This window comes from Lycium barbarum, chromosome 10 (genome assembly GCF_019175385.1).
Source record: "Lycium barbarum isolate Lr01 chromosome 10, ASM1917538v2, whole genome shotgun sequence".
Classification (NCBI taxonomy): Eukaryota; Viridiplantae; Streptophyta; class Magnoliopsida; order Solanales; family Solanaceae; genus Lycium; species Lycium barbarum.
The window spans coordinates 1,588,344-1,603,144 of NC_083346.1; the positions used below are offsets into that span (position 1 = coordinate 1,588,344).

General features: G+C 36.4%; 1 protein-coding gene across 1 annotated transcript; it reads right to left on the minus strand.

Moving 5' to 3' along the window:
- Positions 1–12,197: 12,197 nt before the first annotated feature.
- LOC132615691 (nucleolar protein 58-like) lies at positions 12,198–13,649 on the minus strand. The gene is made up of 2 exons (XM_060330301.1): positions 13,603–13,649; positions 12,198–12,930 (listed from the first exon to the last, which is right to left on the minus strand). Exon 2 carries the CDS (start codon positions 12,926–12,928, stop codon positions 12,512–12,514), a length of 417 nt encoding a protein of 138 aa, XP_060186284.1. The 5' UTR covers positions 12,929–12,930; positions 13,603–13,649; the 3' UTR covers positions 12,198–12,511.
- Between the last annotated feature and the right edge of the window lie 1,152 nt (positions 13,650–14,801).

Below are 14,801 nucleotides of genomic sequence, written 5' to 3' on the forward strand. Positions count from 1 at the left end.
CCTGCCCATTCTGTTAAAATCAGAACCGGTAATTCCGCTAAGGCTCGCCTAATCTAAGAAAATAAGACAAATAAAGTGTTAGTCATGTGATTACAAATTAAATGCACAAATAAAAAATTAGGAGAGTAAAATGATTGAACTGGGCTCAGCTCGAACAAAACCGCAGCTACTGTTTACTCCTAATTCCGGGCTGAACTTAGAGTTGCCATAACTCTAATATTCTCCCATGTGTGTTCATGCAAAAGGAAGAAAAGAAAAGGATTAGGTCCATATAACGAGACAAATAAGCGGCAAAAAAAAAAAAGAAAAAAAAAACAACGCAGCATCTATAATGAGGTACAAGGACGTCATAACTTGGGCTTAACATCCAACTAATTGTGGAGGACATTTATACGAACCAAACTAAGAAACAAAAATGATAATTCAACTGGATATGCAGCCAATGATTTAGAGTAACCACTGTTCATCCCGACCTGGAATCTTGTAGTCATATTTTAAACAAATGGAGCTTCCAAGGCGCTAACATATTTTATTTCAAGTTGACCCAGAAAATTATGATGGCCCGAGAACTCAGCAACGGTAAGCAACCGAAGATGCAGCAATTCATGGCACAAATTGCATCAGCAAAATGGTCAAAAATGAGGCAGCAAATGGCCAAAATGCAGCAGCAAATCAACCCCTAAAAATGAGGTGCAAATGGCCAAAAAAATGCAGCAGCGTTGGCCTCAATTGCAGCAGCAAAATCAGTCCCAAGATGGGGTGAAAAATGGCCTAAAACGTAGTAGAAATGGCCTAAAAACGCAGCAGTAAATGTAGCTACTGTTTGGCTTAAATCAGTCCCCAAAGTGCAACAACATTAGGTATAAATTGCAGTAACTGCTTGGTTGTAATTGTGTCTTAAGAATGTAGCATTTTCAGCCTCAAAATGCAGGAATCAGTTGGCCAAAATGCAGGCAGTAATTCAGCTAAAAATGCAGTAGTTCATGGCCCAACATAGAGCAGCGGAATGGCTAAAATGCAGCAGTAGTTTCAACTCCAAAATGCAATAGCAAAATGGCTAAAGTACACCTAAATGAGCCAATTACCAGGCCTAACAATGTTGAAGGGAAAGTAACAAGTAACCATGAAAACCATAAAGACTAAAAGAAACAAAGCATCATATTAAGTCATATTTTATCGAATGACATCGACCACCAATTACTAGACTGTACATTTTAAATGTTGGAATTTAGACTTATCATCTTATAGGGAAGAGCACATTTTCATTTAGCAGGTAAATCAAGGAATATTCACGCACACAAGAATAAATGGCATTCTTCCAACTGTTCCTCCCTATTAATTTATCCAAACAGGATGTTAAGCACAAATCATCGCGAAGAAAATGATAAATCTTTTGGGAGGAAGAATCAGTATGTCTCATGGTTTATAACTTTGGACATCACCAACTAGCATAATCCAAACTTAATAAAGAACACTACAAAGTGGGCGGATTGTACAAATGGATGTTACAACTAGAAATCACACATGGTACAAATTTTATATTGTTCCTTTCACAAACCACATTTAACACTAGTGAATATTACAACAGGAGCATCTAACTCTATGAATGAAGGATAAAGCGACGAATTACGATGGTGAGGCAAGAAGAAGATAACGATTGTCAATGCGCAAGAGCTTCCTAAGTTAACTCAAGGTTTGTAGTCATGCTAACGAATACGCAACAAATTGTGCTAAATACAGGATTGAATCTTCATTTAAACAGATATGCTATGTTCAATTTGCAAAAAGAAGGTTCATGCCATTTTTAGGTCTTCCAAGCGAGTACTCAAATCACAGATTGCTTTCTTTTGAAAAATAGAACAGTCTGAATCAGATATCAGCAAATGATGGCACATACAAACTGATTGTTGGCAAAAACAGAGGTAGAAAGGTGAAGGACTAGATACTTAATTTGAACACTAATCCGAAACAACAACTATAACGACTGAGCTAAATTATAACGGTAAGCTAAACACCCGAACCAAACTTGGATCGCAACTACAGCCAACGCACTCAACACACACGAACCAAAGAAATGATGAATATAAATGCTAGGACAACGTTTACATAAACAGTACCAAACACTTAAAGGACTACTGAAACCACTTCGCAAAATAGCTAATCATCACGTCGAATAACAAACATACTAAATTAAGCGAATCTAAATACATCGATTTTGTCACGACCCGACTAGGGGCCGTGACGAGTACCCGATACTTATACCGAGCACTCCTTATCTATCATATTACCTTTACCTCTTAGCAAGCCGAGTAAACAGAGCCATATTTTTTTTTGAACATTAGCATTAGCAGCGTCATTCTGAACATAGGCTAATAAACTTCGTTAGCACTTTATACAACAACATTAACATGCCAAAACACCATATATCTAACTATACTTGACTGACTGTACATATCTGCCTACGAGCCTCTAGACATAGTACACTTATACATAGAAAGGGTCGAGTACTATCGTGCCCGAGATTATATATACACAAAATAGTACCACTGAAATAAGGCTCCGGAACGACTGGAGCGCTGTAGAGTACTGCTGGCAGAGCTCCTAAGGATCAAGTCCACCTGTCTGCTGACCTGCGCGGCATGGAACGCAGCGTCCACAAGAAGGGACGTCAGTACGAATAGTGTACCGAGTATGTAAGGCATAGAAAATAATACAAGCAGTAACATAGAGTACGATTAATAATATCATGGAGTCACAGGGCATATAACGAGGCGAGAAAGTAACCTGTGCATAGGAAGGCCCCTTTTCAGGCCGGCTGTCATGTAGGCTTGTCCTTTCGTCTTTGAAACGTTTCTTTTCATAAGCATAAGAATTAACATTTATATATTACTTATTCTCGTGTACAGAAAACAGTACATTTCAGTGACGGTACCTTTTGCTCACATTTACAGACGCCGAATACAACCGGTTCCACCCCCACGGTGTCCCTTATTCTCGTATACAGAAAACAGTACAATTCAGTGAACAGTATCTTTGATTCACATTTACAGACGCCGAATACATCGGCTCTCCCAAGCCCCCTCCCCAACGGTGTCCCAACACATTACATCATATATAGGTAGCATGCATTATATATATATACAGACGCCACGTATGGCTCTCCCATATCCCGCGTCCAGGATGGAATCCAGCTGAATCAGGTGGTGATATAACAGTGACCCTTCCCCTTTCCCCATACACATATACATATACATTTGCTTATCTTTTATACATATACACGCCTCATATACAATTACTTATCTTATTTATATATACATATCCATACACATATACCTATTTTATATACATATATCATATAAGCACACAAGAGCCAAGGAAAATCATGTATCCATCGGAGTGACGTAAGGTCGATGACCTCCGATTACGTTATGGAATGCTAGTTATAGCTTTGTCTCACCTTGAAGGAACAAGTATTTTAAGGCGAGACTATCAACGGAGAATAGTATTACAGTAACCGTAGAATGAAATCGTGGGCATCATAGATGACCGTCATAGGCTTTGGAGTCAGAGAAAATAAAGATATAGCTAGGAAATATAAATACGATTCAAAAATTAGTGGATCACTTTCATGTTTACATAAGATACTTAGCTTAGTCATCTTAGTCATAGAGTCGTTCCGGTCGTACTTATCAAAGGTACATTCTCTTGTCTAACATTGTAATTATCATTATCCTCATAGAAACATTCTCGTTAGAGTAGTCATAGTACTTATCATTCGGTAACGAGATTGGGATCAAAAGTCCCCTTTGGATTTACTTCAAGTAAGTCAGCCACGACTATAGGAAAATCCGAGAGTAACGGGCCCACCTCGGGCCGGATGAGGTAGCGTATACGATTTACGTATGTTACGTGTCATAGCGTTACTTGTGAGGGTCTTAGGGTAATCGGGTCCCATTTATACAAGTTCTAAGGGTGTAGGAGGTTTTTCCAACAATTGGCACACTTTCTAGTTCAATTCTATTGAACAAAAAGTGAAAAACTTTAGGTGCGGATTCCGGGGAACCGAGTTGTCCCCGAGGCTCATACCCAACTTATTACAACTAAGACATGCCATAGAAAGAAGGGTGAAGCCTTACATACCTCTTTCCGCTCCTTTTGCTACTCCAAATTCACGTTGCAATCCCGTCAAAATCTGCAAATTGGTCATTTTTACCAAAACTCTCATTAGGACACTTAGAGTTAGAATCTTAAGGAAACACTTGGCTACCGAAATTTCGGCAGCATTTCCTCTGTAAATACACCATCCTCAACATTTACCTAGCAAGTTTTCAATCAACAACAACCCGGGAATTCAAACCCGGCCAAACCATCAATATAAATTCAACAATCACACTAGCAATTCACACATTCAATTCAAGGTACATTCCGACACCTCAATTAGCATTCTACTTCCTTCAAGACTTTCCAAACTCCAATAGAACAACAACAACCTTATAATACATGTGTTCCAACAACATCATAGCAATGTCATTACATGTCTTCCATACAAGAACATTATTTTCAATTTACACAATGTTCAAACAACCCACTTTATACACACTTCCGCCCGAATTTCACAATACCATCAAAGACAACCACACATTACTTTCTTCCACATTTATGAACTTCACTATCATTCTACACATTCACAACGTCATTCATGCAATTATAAGAATTTAAGCTAATGTCAAATTAACTTCTTCGACGCTTCCACAACGATTACAACTTCGTTTTCATTATGGAATGCATAACGACAACAATCAAAACACTACATAAAAATCGATCCGATTGTCCTACACAACATCACCATATTCAGCCACCATTATCAATACACAACAAATACTAACTAGCACTTGCTCACCATTTCTTCATGTTTCAACACCTATACACGACTATACATACAATATACACCACACGGCTACAACACAACATCAATATTTTCCTTGAATTTCATCCACTTTCACATACTGTATCATATACAAACATCAAAAACATATAAAGAAGGGATTAAACCTTACCTCTTTCCTTGTTTCTTCAATTTTTCCCACTTGACTAAAATTGTGATCTTGCAAGAATAAACGGCTTTCTTGTCTCGATAATTATACCATCTTAGAGAGGACTCTTGAATTAGTATAAATACTAGAAGAACATAATTTTTTTGGACCAAGATGGATGACTTCAATTTTTTTCTCCTTCTTCTTTCTTTGGCCGTGAGGCCTTCTCTCTTGCCCTCTATTTCTTTGTTTCTTGAATGTTCTTGAATAAGATGACCAATTGATGGATCATCTATTTAACTACACAAATTAGCCTTTACATGGGCCTTGGCCCATGGCCCCCTTGGCCGGCCCCTCTTCGGCCTTTTTCTTCATTTTTTTTTTTGTTTTTCCCCAAGGCCAATTATGTTTGGCTAGTTTTTGTAAGTCATGAAAACAATTTTGTTTTCCAATTTCCAAACTTGCCTTCGTCTTTCTCCATTTTTCCACGAGTCATACCGCGAATTCCCCTTTTGCCCTTGACCTTTCTCATTATTTCCACTTCTAAATTTCTCATAAGCAACTCGTATGCTTAACAAAATAAAAATTATGGCCTTGCTTGTTGTCTTCCCGCGATTGTCTTGAATTGTCCAATTGCATAAAACGCGGGATATAACAGATTTACATAGAACGAAACTTAAAAAAAAAACAGAGTGAGAAGGAGGATTTCTGACCTGTTTCGCGTACAATGAAATGGGGTCGTCGAGGTCGTCGAATCTACTCTCTCGTTATGAATAGACCCGAACACGACAAACGATTCGAACCTCATATTGAAACAGACCCGAAAGTTTATGTCAAGTAAATGTTCAAGAACAAATGATGATTGATCAAAAAGTGTACGAAATGTGAGGGTAAGCTCTGGGAAACGCTGAATAATCGTTTCCCGAAGAACGCTAAACAAAACTTGTCTAAAAATGTGAGTAATTCTGTTGTCCAAATACCGAATCAATTCCCAAAAATATGAAAATCCCCCCCTAAACACTGAATAATTCTTGTACTTTTATAGAGTGAGGAGAGAGAGGAGCGTATGAAAGAAAGGAGCGGGGGACAGAGGAGACAGAGGCGTGGGGGACAGTGGTGAGTGGGAGAGAGCGTGGGAGTGGAGAGGAGCGTGAGGAGAGAGAAGGAGGAGAGAAGAGAAGAGGAGAAAGAAAGGGAGATGGGAGGAGGGTGAGCGGCGGCTGTGAAGAGAAAAGAGAAAGAGAAAGAGGTTAGGGATTTAGGGTAAAGAATAAGGGATTGGGCCGGACCGGGTCGGGTAAAAAATGGAATTGGGCTGGTCTGTTGAGTATTTGAGTTGGGCTAAAATGTGGATTGAAAATGTGGGTTGGGTATTAAAATGTGGGTTATTTATTTGGCTGAAAATTATTGATCTTTCCTCCTCTATTTAATTATTCTTGGGCTTCTAATTTAATAACTAGTGCAAAATATATTATGATAATTAATGATTTATATGTAGAAAATAAAGGACTTGATAAAGTATAATTAATTTAATGAGTCCGCCCGAAAATGAAATGATGACGAACCATTTAAAATTCGTGATAAAGTAATGCTCGTAATGTTGAAAAATAAAAGTGGCAATGTTAATAGTAGTAGCAATAAAATATTGTGAAAAATAAAGTATTTAGCTCGTCAGTAAATTTAGAAACCCGAGTAAATTAAATAAAAGAAGGACAAAATTAGGTGTCAACAATATTTCTTTGGACTGATTATCATTCCTTGATCTTCTTTTAGAATTTCCATGCCTAGAAAATAATGAATTGCCCCAAGTTCCTTAATTTTGAACTCTGAGTTAAGAAAGACCTTGAGAGTACCAATTTTTGTATGATCATTTCCTGTAATAAGAATGTCATCCACATAGACTGCCACTATAGAGATCAGTGAACCTGTATTCTTAAAGAATAAGGAATAATCATTTAAAGATGCTGAATATCCTTTAAAACTCAATGTCCCTGCAAGCTTGGCATACCATTGCATAGAAACCTGCTTTAATCCATATAGGGATTTCTTGAGTTTGCACACTAAATTAGACTTAGGAGGAATCAGACCAGTAGGGAATTTCATGTACACTTCCTCTTGCAAATCACCTTGCAAGAATGCATTGTTAACATCAAACTGTAAGACTTCCCACCCTTTCTTGACTGCAATGGTCAACAAACACCTGATAGTGGTCATCTTCACCACTGGGGAAAAGGTTTCATTGAAATCAACCCCTTCCTTTTGAATATCTCCTCTAATGACTAATCTTGCTTTTAGTCTTTCAATGGTTCCATCTGCATGTTGCTTAACCTTGTAAACCCATTTACAAGGAAATGCACTTCTTCCTTCTGGAAGACGAACCACATCCCAAGTGTGATTCACTTGTAATGCCTCTATTTCATCCTCCATAGCTTTTATCCAACCTGGATGCTTACAAGCTTGAGAAAACCCTCTAGGCTCTGTGATGTTTGAAGTAGCATGAATAATGGTTTAGTTAGGCTTGGATAGTGCATGGAAAGAAAGGGTGGTAGGATTGGTTGGGTTAGCAAAGCAGGATTCTGTCACATCACTGAGGAAGATGTTACTACAAAAGTAATCATGGAGGTGTGCAGGAAGCACTCCTTTATTAGCCCTTTCAGATTTCCTTGTAGGTTCTTGGTGTGTTATAATGTTGGGTGAGGAAGGAAGTGGTGGTGAGGATGAATATGTAATGCCAGTACTGGATGTATTATCAGTAGGTGGAAAGTGTGTAAGAGGAGATGATGGAGTAGATATGGCACTAGAGTTGATAGAGGGAGATGGTAAGGTGTTGGGAGTAGAAATAGGAGTACTGGGTTGAGATTCATTGAGTGGAATTTGGGTAGGATCATCTGAGAAAAATGGATATTCTGAGAAAATTAGGATCTGATGCTGGTTTGAAGCAAAAGGGAAATGTGTTTCATGGAACCTCACATCCCTAGATATCACTATCTTCTTGGTTTGCAAGTCTAAGACTTTGTATCCCTTTTGATGTAGAGGATATCCCAGCAAGACACAGGCCCTAGCCCTTTCATCAAATTTGCTTCTTCCTTGTAAAATAGTAGAAACATAACACAAACAACCAAAACTTTTCAATTGTCTATAGTCAGGTTCTCTATGAAAAAGCAGTTCATAAGGAGTTTTTCCTTGGAGAACCTTAGATGGTATCCTGTTTATGATATAAGTTGCTGTCAATATACACTCACCCCAGTAAGAAATGGGAATGTTGGAATGAAACATCAGACCTCTTGCAATTTCCAAGAGATGTCTATGTTTTCTTTCAACAATCCCATTTTGTTGGGGTGTTCCAACACAAGAAAGCTGATGAATGATACCCTGAGAATCAAGGAATGCTGCTTCTTGTGTTCCCTTCCCCAATTCTAAAGCATTATCAGACCTTATCTGCTTGACTTTTACATTAAATTGTCTCTCAACCATGACAAGAAAACTTTTAAGTACTGGAAATGCATTACATTTAGTACTTAATAGAAAAGTCCAGGTGCCTCTAGTATAATCATCCACTATTGTTAAAAAGTATCTGTAACCATTATATGTGCTAGACTTGTAAGGACCCCATGTATCTATATGTATGAGTTCAAACATCCTTTTAGTCTTAATGGTATTGAGTGGAAAGGGTAGTTTAGTCTGCTTTGCTTTAGGACAAACATCACAAACAAGATTAGGAATAGAGTCACAATGAAGGAAATTTAAATGTTTCATTGCTGAAAAGGGGAGATGCCCCAACCTTACATGCCAAAGTTTTACATCAGACAAAGCTTTAACATGTGCAGAAATAGGAATAGAAACAAACTCAGAACTAGAATTTCTTGCTGTTGGAATAGAAAATGCATTGACTAAACTCCTAGACTTAGTGATAGTAGATTGCAATAGATAGAGTCCTCTCCTAGCTTCACCAAAAACTTGTGGACTCTTCATTAAATGGTCCTGCATTAGACATCCATCAGATGTAAACTTAAGGTCACAGTTGAGTTGAACACATAACTTATGCACAGATAATAAGTTATATTTAAAATTTGGTACATGGAGGACATTAGTCAAAATAAGGTTTGGCAGAATAGGTACACACCCTGTGTGAGTCACATTTACCTTGAAAGAGTTAGGTAAGCTTATGTTTAGAGGCACAGGGAGTGGAATGAGAAATATAAAAGAATCAGGATTAAAGCACATGTGATCTGTAGCCCCTGAATCAATAATCCAAGTACTAGTTTCTAATTTACCTAAAACCTGATCAGAGTATTTTAGAATAGTACCAGCTATAGCATTAGCATTAATGCTTGTCTTTCCTGATTTTGCATGTTTTTATAAGGTCATCATCTCTGAGATTTGTTCCTTGCTGAATTGTTGTAAAAGGTTGTTGTTGATCTCAGAGTTATCAGCAGTTGTGTATTCCCCTTCTTCATACATTACTGCTGCATTTCCTTTAGCTTCTCCTTTAGTGAACTCAAAATCATCTGGGAATCCATGTAACCTATAACAATCATCTATTGTGTGTCATGTCTTTCCACAATGAGTACAACTTACATTGGGATTGTATTTCTTCTTCCCTTTGAACTTTTGCTGAGGTTTAACAAACCTCTTAAAAGAATTGTGAAACTTAAGTCCTGGATTTCCTGTTTTGACTGGTTGATTTTTGTATTTCTGTGATCCCTTTCCCTGTGCTGCTGACATAAAAGCCCTGAATTCAGACATTAGTTGATCATTGGTTTGCTTTCCTTGTATGGTACTCTGTCCAGTAGCCATAAAGGATGCAGAATCTGAGGAAATCTGGGCATTTGCATATATCTCTCTTTGGTTCTCATCTTGTAGAAGAAGAGAATACGCAGTGTCCATACTAGGTAGTGGGTTCATCATAATGATGTTTCCTCTAGCTTGTGTATAAACATCATTCAAACCCATTAAAAACTGGATTAACCTCTGATCCTCTAGTGACTTTGTTAACCTTTCCTTTCCTTCACACTCACATACACATGAGCAGCAGGTAATGACATTAATAGCATCTAGTTCATCCCAGAGTCTTTTGAGTTTAGTGAAGTATCCTGCAGTGTCATTATTACCTTGCACTACGCCTGTTAGCTCCTTTTGTAAGTGGTATAGTTTGGCACCATTGGACTTACTAAACCTTTGTTCTAGACTGTCCCAAAGTTCCTTAGCTGTTTTGGAACTCATTACATTGTCAGCAATATTTTTTGTAAGTGCATTTGTAATCCAGCATATGACCATATCATTGACACAACTCTATTGTTCATAATCTGTGGACTTTGGATCTGGAGCTTTACAGGCTCCATTGATGAAACCAAGTTTCCTTTTGGCTGATAAGGATAGGAGAATGGATCTCCTCCATCCTGGGTACCCCCTTCCATCAAATATAGTGTTGACTAGAGACATACCAGGTGAGTCTGAATTGCTAAGGTGATAAGGGTGATTATTTTCATATGTGATTGCCTTCTCAACACTGGCTGATTCCATATTTGTTGTTTCAGGCATATTGATTTGATGAAGATGAAGATGATTTTGATTTTGGATCTGGATCGAGCTTCAAATCTGCTCTGATACCATGTAATGCTTTGAGAAATAAAACACTGAATATTTTCAGAATTTCTGTGTATTCATTCTCAGAAGAAGAGCACCTATATATACAAGTGTACTATTTATGAAATAAAAGAATAAAACTTATTCCTATACATTTTGTCTCAATTCTATTGGCTGCTGTCCCTGTACATTTTGTCTCAAGTGTAACTAACTTATTCCTTTACAATGTGAATGATAATGACATGTTCATCTAATGGCTATTATCATTTTGTCAACTTTGTATGGCTAGGATTCATCTTTGATATTCTTGGTATTCATTGTATACAACCGTGTATACTCTTTCAGTATTGGACCAGATTCAACAGGCCCAGATTCATCAGGTCCAAAGCATTCTTTATTCAGCATTTGGCCCATTGTTTTATTTAACCGATTTGGCTCATTTCCTCGATGTTGACTTCTTCCTTCTTCCTTCAATCATCAATCATCTCTTTCTCTTTCAATCCTCCATTGAAACTCTGAATCATCTTCTTCCTTTTCCATCGAAGAAGATGATGATGATGCATGTAATCCTACAGTAAGTTGCTCCAAAAATCCTGGATGATTTTAGACTTTATCTCCAACATAAGTTGGGTTCCTTTGCTCAATAATTGTATACTCCTCCTCTAGATTCTGTCATCTCATTTTCCAAAATAAAAAGTATTTGGTTCCTACAGCCCTGGATTAGTCTAACCATATATGTATGTAGGAACTCTCTTTCATATGTGTATAAGGGGATCGTATTTGTGACAAGCTCCACCTCTCATAATATATGTCTAAATTATGCACAAATGTTTTTGGACAATATGTTTTGCTTACATTACAAACACAAGAAAACAAGTCCGAAAACCACTTAATTTTTAGAAAAAAAAACATTTCTGTGAAAAAAAAAATTCTACGTACCAAACACACCCAATCTTCAATTAAGTAATTAATAACCCTCAAGTTATTTGTCAGAACTCAGAAGGGAAGGAGAATTAGGCTTAATCAAAACTAATACTCCCCCGTTCCAAAATTGTTGTCATGATCATTTTCTTTATGAAAGTCAATTTGGCTAATTTGTTTAAGCTAAATTGCACTAGATTAATTTAGTTTTGTAAAATTAAAATTTAGATATTCAAAACTTAGACGAAAAATACAATAAGTGAAATATTTTTTGTCTCATATCAACATGATAATAAAATACATCTTAAAATGTTGGTTAAAGTTCGTTTAGTTTGACTCTCGAGAAGCACAACGTGACAAGTACTTATTTTGGTCCGAGGGAGTACTGAATAAGGATGGTTAAAACTCCAGCCCCAAAGTTCTAAAAGTCCTTAGCTATAAATATGATTATTTTCCAAAAAGACCCAAATTTTCTCAAAAGCTTCTCCTTGATCTTCTTCTTCGTTCCAATAACAACTCTTTGAATATTGTGTTGAATTAATAGCCAAAATCAAGACCATGTTTTACAAATAGTATTTCTTTAAGCCACTTATTTGATTAGTAAGGACTGATTTTTTAAATTATAAATTTACAACAACAACTATTTAGCCAAATTATGATATCCTTTTATGAAAAGCACAAACAAATTACCTAGTATTATAGAGTAATACAACAGGATACACCATAAGGTACGTTGGCTCATTATTTCGTACTTCATAAAATAAAACAAGTGAACAAAGAAAACGAAAAAGGAACGAGGGGTTCCTTGATAGATTACATAAAATGTCAATAATAATTGAACATGCTGAATACCTTAAATAACTGGTAGCCGGAGAAGATCACACCACTAATAAACCGTTTACTTGGAAGTTAATTTTCCCTATTCTTCAGTGATTAATTTATTTCTAAAAGTTACAATTGGTGCCAAATTTTCAAGTCTCTATCTCCTTATTTTTGCGGTTTGGCTTATTAACATCTGTTTTTTCCTTCTTACTTTGTAACTTAGCATCATCATCATCATCGTCTTGGGTAGGCTTTTTCTTTTCCTTTTTGGACTTTTCATTTTCCGTAATAGTAGTGATCTTAGACTTCTTTTCCCTTTCGAAAGTTTCAGTTTCTGATAAAGAGTCATCTCCTTCATATACTTGAGATAAGTTCCGCTTAAGTTTCGGGCTCGGGCTTGAGATTACGGGCTTTTTTGCCGAGGTAACTGGCGGTGTTTTAGGAGAAAAGCTACGCTTCGTATTTACCTTCTTCTTTATCCCATAAAGCATCGACGATATCCCACAACATGAGTTATGACCAGATGTCTTGAGATCTTCGTTATCTGTGGCTTTCCTTTTTCCCATCCCTGCATGTACAATATTTCCAATATAACTGACAAATTAAGAAACGTTCTAAACCAAAGATTATAAATTCATCAACAGCGTGCATTCTTCTCCCTCTTATTAGAGGTGGCAGAGCCAGGATTCATATTAATGAGTGTGAAAATTATAAATATGTCGCAACCTAGGATCGAACATGCAATATTAGGGAGTTTTTGCAACCCCTTAACCACAACGCTGAAACTTCAGTTTGTGTCAGGAAGTATCAACATTGTTATACATACGTATAAAACCAAAATTTCACCTATTTATATAATGTAATTTTCCGGCGAAGGGGTGTCACTTGACACTCCTCGGGCAAGGATAGCTCCGCCCGTGCTTATAAGGAAGGCGATATCCATATAGAATCAGAATGAGATGCCCTCGATGAAAGAGGTAGCAAAAGATCGAGTTTGCAATGCCCATAAAGAAAGTGTCAAAAACTAACTTAACAAAGTTTTGTAGTCAATACAAGATAGAAAAAAATGCTATAGGAAATTTTTTTTAAAAAATTATATTTTATGTAGCTCCTTTTTCTTCAAAATTTTCCTGCTTTCATTCCCTTCTTCTATGAATCTAAAACAAGATCGGGTTTAAGGAACATCACACTACGTAAGTAAAGGAAAAAAAAGAATGAAGAAAGTCAGAGAAGAATGTACCTTCAATTTCTAGTGGAAGGAGCTCACTCAAACAAGACTGATTCTTCGTTATGGTACTTTGAGTAGACAAACGATTTGAGGCATGTCACTCATTTATAATGTAGCTTCAATATTTTCCGATCGTGACCAGTGGCGGACCCAGGATTTTATACAAGCGGGTTCAATTACTGAATAAGGATCGATGGTGATAACTAATAAAGTAAGCAACATCAAGCATAACACGCTAGATTTATCAGCTGGTCTTTTATTTGTTCTTTTTTGTTAGTAATGTAACATAAAAATAAAGTTATTTTAAACTCCACTCTTTTTTATTTAACAAAATTGAGAAATATTTTTTGAAAATAATCACAAAAAATATTTACATTTATTATTAAACAGATCTATCTAATTTAAAAAATTTACTTCACCAAGAATTTAAAAATTAATAGCTCTATGTAATTAACAAAATCATTTATAATTATCAGTGTTATTTATGAACGAAAAACAATATTAAAATGTTTTAAACAAAACAAAAATAATATAAAAATTAACTAAATTAAAATAAACTACAAACTATATATAGTTTCAACAAATATAGTTGCATGTTGTAGCAAAAAACTATGAAACAGAGTACCAAAATTCCATTTATAAAAAGTTTAATTTTTGTTTGAACTAAAATAGATTTTAGAATATTATTATTGAATTTGAGTAAGAAATCAAAATATAAAAGATGAAATAGAATAAAGAAAGACAACATAAAAGTAATAAATTTCACTAGCTAGCAATTGACTAGCATTAATTGAATATAGTTGGTCTAATGGTCAATTGTTTTGTTTTCTTTCCGTAAAATGGTTGGCCAATTGCCATGCCTAGGAGTACTGACCCAAAAACAACAAAAAACAGCCTGTGCAATGTTAGAAAAGAGAATCGATCCCCCATTGTCACTGTGGTATGAACCCACTTGACCATTGCTCCAGACCCAAAGCTTGTACTAAGTGGATTCAATTGCTTTTATATACAAAATTTAGTAATATTTTTCCTTCTATGAACAGTAAATTTCCGGACGAAGTGGGTTCAATTGAATCCACTTGAAACCACGTGGGTCCGCCCCTGATCGTGACATTAACAGAAAAGAAATATCTAGTTGCAGAAAAAAAAAAAAGAGTTAATTATGGAATGCCGACAAGTTGACCCGGGAATATCGGACACGCTCGCATGCT

Excerpts from the sequence above, each read along its gene's own strand:
- LOC132615691 (XM_060330301.1), bottom strand. The coding sequence starts at position 12,928 with ATGGGAAAAAGGAAAGCCACAGATAACGAAGATCTCAAGACATCTGGT.